The sequence below is a fragment of the Onychomys torridus genome, chromosome 19 (genome assembly GCF_903995425.1).
Source record: "Onychomys torridus chromosome 19, mOncTor1.1, whole genome shotgun sequence".
Classification (NCBI taxonomy): domain Eukaryota; kingdom Metazoa; phylum Chordata; class Mammalia; order Rodentia; family Cricetidae; genus Onychomys; species Onychomys torridus.
The window spans coordinates 41,229,177-41,236,521 of record NC_050461.1 but is presented as its reverse complement, the minus strand read 5'-3'; the positions used below and the strand labels follow the sequence as shown (position 1 = coordinate 41,236,521).

At 44.4% G+C, this 7,345-nt stretch overlaps 1 protein-coding gene across 1 annotated transcript in view; it reads right to left on the bottom strand.

The window, feature by feature from the left end:
• Positions 1–3,212: 3,212 nt before the first annotated feature.
• Stx11 (syntaxin 11) overlaps positions 3,213–7,345 on the bottom strand; it is a 29,945-nt gene continuing 25,812 nt past the window's right edge. Inside the window, exon 2 of the mRNA XM_036169212.1 lies at positions 3,213–4,708. Within this exon, the coding sequence (XP_036025105.1) occupies positions 3,840–4,703 (864 nt within the window). The 5' untranslated portion in view covers positions 4,704–4,708 and the 3' untranslated portion in view covers positions 3,213–3,839. The remainder of the gene's footprint in view (positions 4,709–7,345) is intronic.

The window sequence follows — 7,345 nt, the reverse complement described above, 5'->3', positions numbered from 1 at the left end:
ATGGAGGTAGGAAGAGCCACCCTAAATGTGGTTGATACCATTTCATTGGCTGTAGAAGAAGGAGCAAGGGAGCCGCTGTTCACAGCTTTCATCACTCACTGCTTCCTGGCTGCAGCTACGGTGTGAAGAGCTGCATTCCACTCCTGCTGTGACTTCCTTGCTATGATAGGCCATATCCCCCAGGACCATGAAGCCCAACACAAATGCTTCCTCCACCAAGTTGCTCCTTGACAGTCATTCTGTCATGGCAGTGAGGGGACCAACAAATACAATCTGTTTTAATTTTAGGGCCCACCGTCTTCAGTAGTTCAGAGATGTTAACTTTATACATAGTTTGGAAAACATTTCCGTATGACATTTCACTTCAAACTGTGGGTATTGTCCTTGATAGGTTTTTTTGTTTGTTTGTTTGTTTTTTAACTTTACAGATGATCAATTTATCTAGGAAGAGTGAATCTCAATTGAGAAAATGCCTCATTAGACTGGCCCATGGGGGAAGTCTCTGAAGGGATTTTCTTGTTTAATAATTGATAGAGAAGGGTCCAGCCCACTGTGGGTAATGCCATCCCTGGGCGGGAGGTCTTGTATGGTATAAGAAAGCAGGCTAAGGCCGGGCGGTGGTGGTGGCGAGGCCAGCCTGGTCTACAGAGCTAGTCCAAGACAGGCTCCAAAGCTACAGAGAAACCCTGTCTCGAAAAACAAACAAACAAACAAAAACCAACCAACCAAACAAACAAACAAACAAACAAACAAACAAAAAGTAGTCTAAAAAAGATAGTAAGCAGCACTCCTCCATGGCTTCTGCTCTATTTCCAGCCTCCAGGCTCTTTCCTTGAATTCCTGCCCTGACTTCCCGCAGTGATGGAGTGTAGCCTGAGTTGTGAGCTGAAATAGACTCTTTCCTCCCCAAGTGGCACAACAATGAAAACTTTAAGCCACGTATTTTGGGGGGAATATTGGGGGCTTGAACCTCGGATCTTGTAGATACTGTTTCTAAGCAAATGTGAGGGCACCAGTAGAAAAAAAGCAACATGCTCTTTCCAAATCGCTGTGGTGGAGAGTCAAGTAACTTCTGTTTTGAAAGAGTGGCTCTGGAAACATTTTACCCATATTATTGTGTATACCAATACACCCTGGATGAGGAACTTTGCTGTTCATTTCTGGAGTTCTCACCTATAACCTGCTGTGTTAGTCTGCTTGGCTATATCTAAAAGTTCTATCATTTACCTACTCAGAAGTAGCCATTAACTGTGTTAAAACAGTTTACCAGCACTCAGTATGCCAAGGCCAGAGGATCATGAGTTTGAGAGTGTGAGCTACATAATAAGGGCTGTCAGAAAGAGAGAGAGAGAGAGAGAGAGAGAGAGAGAGAGAGAGAGAGAGAGAGAGGATGTAAACATCCCATGGGAGTCAGTACTATCCTTCTGCCATTTTGTGTGTGACATGAAGGAAATGGTCACAGACCAAGCTCCAGGACAGGCACCAAAACTACACAGAGAAACCCTGTCTCGGACCCCCCCCCAAAAAAAACAACAAACAAAAACAAACAAACAAAAAACAACAACAAAAAACCTTGGGTACTGGGGCTGTGTGGAAGCTTCCGCCTTTCCTTTAGTGAAAGGGGAACATCCCAGTAGTTAGCTGATAAAGAAACCAGGCAAGTCTAAGTAAGAAGAACTGGGGGTGGGGTGGGGGACCTCAGTTTGTTCGTTTCTCATATGGAGCTATGAAAGCAAAACTATCCACAGGGCTAGTGTTGGGAGCCGTGCAGCCTAGTCTCAGATCAGCATGTTACTACCTGTCCAGTGGGTTTCCTCAGGGCAAGGCATCTGTGGGAATGGACTCTCACTTGACAAGGACCAGTAATCCTCGGGACAGCGTAGGAATTTGCAAAATTCATGTAGCTTGCAGGCTCTTTTCTCTTTCATTATATTGGTGATTCTTTGGGCGGTTTTTAGTTTTACTTTGACAGTTACACAGCAATAGCTGTAATTTACCCTGGAAATTCTGTTCTTTCTCAAATATTTTCCCCTAAGATTGATTCAACAGGGGAAGCAGAAAGGGGAACAATGGGGCCTTTCATAATGATCACGATGGATTCCTTAAATTGTGATCTATTTCTTAAAGTAAAAAATAGAAGCGGCTGGGTGGCGTTGGTGGCACACGCCTTTAAATCCCAGCTCTCGGGAGGCAGAGCCAGGTGGATCTCTGTGAGTTCGAGGCCAGCCTGGGCTACAAATCCAGTTCCAGAACAGCCAAAGATACACAGAGAAAACCTGACTCAAATAAATAAATAAATTATCACTATCTCTATCAATCTATCTATCTATCTATCTATCTATCTATCTATCCCTTCTTAGGAACTCAAGATTTATCTATCACTCGTGTGATAACATGTAGATAACATGTAGATAACATGTAGAAGGAATTCAGAGTGCATTTAGGAGACATACCAGTAGTGTGTGACCAGGGTCTGGAACATCACCTCAAAGTTTTCAAGTGAAAGCAAATCTCTAAAACCTGAAAAAGGTAACTCAGGGCACCCTGACAGAAATTCCTTTGCTGAGAGTTTCATGCATATATTGTAGTTAGGAGGCGGGGGGGGGGGGAGTTTATCAATAATTGAAAAAAATAACAATTATCTTCAATGGATCAAGATACAAATATAGAAAAAGATAGTTATAGTGTCACGTTTATTTGAAAAACAGGATTTCACTTTAAATCTCTCTGCCTTAATGTATGTAAGGAATGGTTCACAGTAAGATAAATTATTGTTTCCAAGAACATGATTTTAGTACCTCTAATTGTGACGTGTGTTTTCAAACGTCCCCATTTATCCTCACTAATGACAGCACACAGGTGTTGAAAATACACTTTGACCCCAAGTGGACCCTGCAGTCAGGAATGAAATACACTCAGAACAATCAAAGCAACACTCGGGGGGAAAAAAAAACGCTCTTATTGTTTAAATACAGAATTTACAAAAGCAAAGTTAATCCAATGGGCCATTATGTACACAAGTGGCTGAATATTAGTTTACATTTACACATATATTCACATGAAATTAAGCGCAAAGATAAATTTTAAATAAATGTTATCTGTGAAAAATACATAAAACGTGAGTGATAAAAAAAAGTTCAACTTGGGTGCTTGTTCAGTATTTGGTGCTTAAAATATTTGGAAAAGTTATTCATATATATATATATATATTTATATATATGTAGGTATATATAAATAACTTGTGGAATTTATAAAAGGTTAGAGAGATAAGGCAACCATATATGTCCAGTGTGGCTTAATAAGTGGGGTCAGAGAGTTGAGGTAAGGTTTCCCCATAGGCAGACCTCACAACATAAATAGATGATCAGAAGTGAATGAAATCCACTTTACCCAAGGTCAGTGCCACTCGAAAGAACTAAGAAATACCCAAGTCAATGCCACGCAAAATCGAATAGCACCAAGGAACTTTCCAGAGAAGGCAAACAAAGACAAATTTTGACAATGTGCTCATATTGTTAACGTATGCTCATTTGACTTCCTCCTTTTGTCTTCAAGACATTGACCTTAGCGACGGCATTCATTCCTCCACGTGGGTGCTGAGTGCTAAGTATCTTACAACGACCTCACACAACTCCAGTGGGAATCTGCCTGCAGTGGATGCTAGCAACCATCCTTCTAGGCAAGTGCCGGGTTCCAAATCTTGCATCCCAACCCCAACTTTCTTTCTTTCTAATCTGAACTCTGCAGGCATCGGGGATCCTCTCCTTCGGCCCAGTGCAGGATGCCTTTGGCTGGCACCCTGGACATGGCACGGGTCAGGTGAAGACCCAAGCCAGCTGCTAGTTGACGCAGGGGCAGCAGAAGCAGCAGATGGTCCTGCAGGGGTTTTTCTTCTTGTACTGCACCGCTTTGCGCACCTGTGCCTTGGCCTCGCCGGTGTAGTCGAGGGTCTTCTGCACGTTGAGCTCGATGACGTTCAGCGTGTCCGCCTGCTTCTCCACCAGCACGGCCATCTGCAGGAAGAGATCGTGCACGTCTCGGATGCGACCCTCCAGCCGCAGCAGCTCGCGGTGGCGGCTCTCGATCTCGTTGAGCGCGGCCCGCGCGCCCTTCACGTCGGCCAGCAGGTTCTCGGAGAACACGTCCCACTTGCCCTGCTCGAACATGTCCTCGATCTGCTCGCCCGACACATCCTTGCCCATGATCTCCAGCTGCCGTTGGATGCGGATCTTGCAGTTGTCACGCTGTTTCATCTCGGCCTGGTTGTACTCGTACATGGCCTGCTGGAAGGCGAGGGTCAGCGCACTGTATTGTGCATGCGAGATGCGTGCCACGGCCGAGTGCTCGCCGTGCCGGGCCTGCGCCTGCTCGCTTAGCTCCTTCATGGAACGCAACTTCTGGTGGATGCCCTCGCCCCGGGTCTTGATGGCCTTGGCGATGGAGTTGGTGTCCCGCTTGATGCTGCTGAGGCGCCGCATGGACGTGAGGAAGCGGACGTTCTGCCTCCCTAGGCGCTTCACGTCGATCATCAGCAGCTGGTTTTCATCCTGGATGTCCTGGATGACCCTGTACAAGGACTCCAGGATGTGGTCAGTCTCGAACACGATGTCCTCGTGGGGAGCGTCAAAGTCATCGTCTCCATCTGGGAATTGCTGATCATAGCTCCTGGACAACTCCAGAAGTTCTGCAAGCCTGTCCTTCATTTTGCCTACAAGTAGAGACAGCAGTTAGGATCCTGCAATGACAGATTTTTGTGTTCAGAGGGACCTAATCTCAAAGTAAAGAAATGATTCTGCTCAGTGCTCCTAATTCCTTTTCCCTGGGTGCATTAAAGAGACTAAACTTTACTGACAAGTAAAGAAATACTATGATTCAGATGACTCTTGCCATGTTTCACAGCCTTTGCACATCTGCAGTTCAATAACACAGGTGCCCTTAACTCAGTCAGTCATTTAACATTTTAGATGGTGTTGGGGATCAGTTGCTTTCGCTTGCTTTTTGTTTCTCTGTCAAGAATTTGACACACAAGCAGGGCAGTGGTGTCACATGTCTTTAATCCAAGCACTGGGGAGGCAGAGGCAGGCAGATCTCTGTGAGTTTGAGGCCAGCCTGATCTATGAAGTGAGTTCCAGGACAGCCAGGGCTACATAGAGAGACCCTGTCTCAAAAAGAACATAACAAGTACAGTTGGCTTGATGTATTTGCCACTTAAAAATGCTCACACATGGGGCTGTGTGAGAGATGACTCCGTGGTTAAGAATGAGGTTCTGCTCTGTCTGAGGACCTGAGTTCAGTGCCCTGAACTCAAGTCAGCTGGTTCACAACTGCCTCTAACTCCAGGTGATCCAATACCCTCTTCTGGCCTCCTTGGTCAACTGCACTCATGTGCACATATCCAGGCACACACACACACACACACACACACACAAACACAAACCAAAGAGCTCAGTGAGCATGGTGGTATGTGCCTTTGATCCTAAGGCAAAGACTGGTATATGTAGTTCGTTGTTTTACTCTTTATACTTTGTTCTCTGCTCTTTGGGGGGTTTAATCACCCAGCTCTCCAATAAATACACACATGGAGGCTTATTCTTTCTTATGAGTCCCTGGCCTTAGCTTGGCTTGTTTCTACCCAGCTTTTCACAACTTAGATTATCCCATCTACCTTTTGTCTCTGGGCTTTTATCTTTATCCTATATACCTTTCTTTACTTCTTACTCCATGGCTTGTTGTGTAGCTGGTTGGCTGGCCCTTGGAGTCCTCTTCTCCTCATTTTCTTACTCTTTGATCTCTTCTTCCCATATTTTTCCCATTTATTCTCTCTGCCTGCCAGCCCCACCTATCCTTTCTCCTGCCTAGCTATTGGCTCTTCAGTTCTTTATTAGACAATCAAGTGTTTTAGACAGGCAAAGTAACACAGCTTTATAGAGTTAAACAGAAGCAACATAAAATAATGCAACACACCTTTGCATCATTAAACAAATGTTCCACAGCATAAACAAATGTAGCACATCTTAAAATAATATTCCACAACAGGCATATCTCTATAAATTTGAGGCTAGCCTGGTTTACATAGTGAGTTCCATGTTAGCCCCAGCTACATCGTGAGACCCTGTCTCAAATAAGTAAATAAGTATATAAATAAATAAGACAAATGCTGTAAAGGTGCTGGGGAGACGGCTCAGAAGATTCAAGTATGACCCCCAGCATCTCTACAAAACCTGGATGTGGCAGTGTGCACCTGTAATCCCAGTGCTGGGATTACAGACAGGAGGCCCTCCAGGGCTTGGTGGCCAGCCAATCTAACCAAATCACCAAATCCGGGAGCTCTAACTTCAGCAAGAGACTCTGTTTCAAAAAACTAAGGTGGAGAGTGACTGAGGAAGACACCACCATCAACCTCTGGTCTCCACACACTTGCATACACTCATGCACATGCACCCTCCCACCCGGGTACACACACACACACACACACACACACACACACACACACACACACACACACACACACACACACGGAAACACAGGCCAAGTAAAACAACACCAAAATAAAGGCAACTCTAGTAATAGTAACGTGATTCAAAACCAAAATTTGGACATCAAGGTCAAGCGCAGAGGTGTGCACCTGAGGTTCCAGCTACCAGGAAGGCTGAGGTAGGATGAACACTTGATCTCATGAGTTGCAGTAGCACGGCCTGGGCAAGAGAGCCAGACCCCACTGGGGAAAAAAAGTTGAGAGTTTTGGGCTCCTTTTCTTGGTATTTTCTAATGGTAAGCAATGTTGACATCTTTCACAACTAAAAACCCGTTATACAGAGAATTTGAATCATACAGTCTTACAGCAATACTATAACACAGTCTCATTTATCCACCATGCAACAGAAACCTTTGCTCCTTTCACAAGGTTGGTACAAATTATTGCTAAGACAAAGCAATCATATTATCTTTGCAGGTATTCAAAAATGACTTCAACACACACAATGCTAAGCTACTTACTGGCTACTCCATAAGTCATAGAGTTTAGGAAGCCATCTAATGAGATGAAAAGCACACATGTTCTCTCGGGTAGAAAAGGTAGCTAGGGAGAAGTGCAGCAGTCCCACATGACTGTCTGAACTAGATTGAGCAAGATGCATCCAAATGTTAATAGCAATTTTCCTTGAGTCATGGGATAATGTGGTTGTCATTAATACTTCCTCCTGCTATTCTATATTCCCCACCATTTTATGAGATCCATACAGATTTTATAACTAATTGTATAATCTACGCATGGCCATTATATTGACATTCTGTGTTTTCTGAGGAAGTACACTAGCTAACTAACATAGAATGGGTGCCACATCCA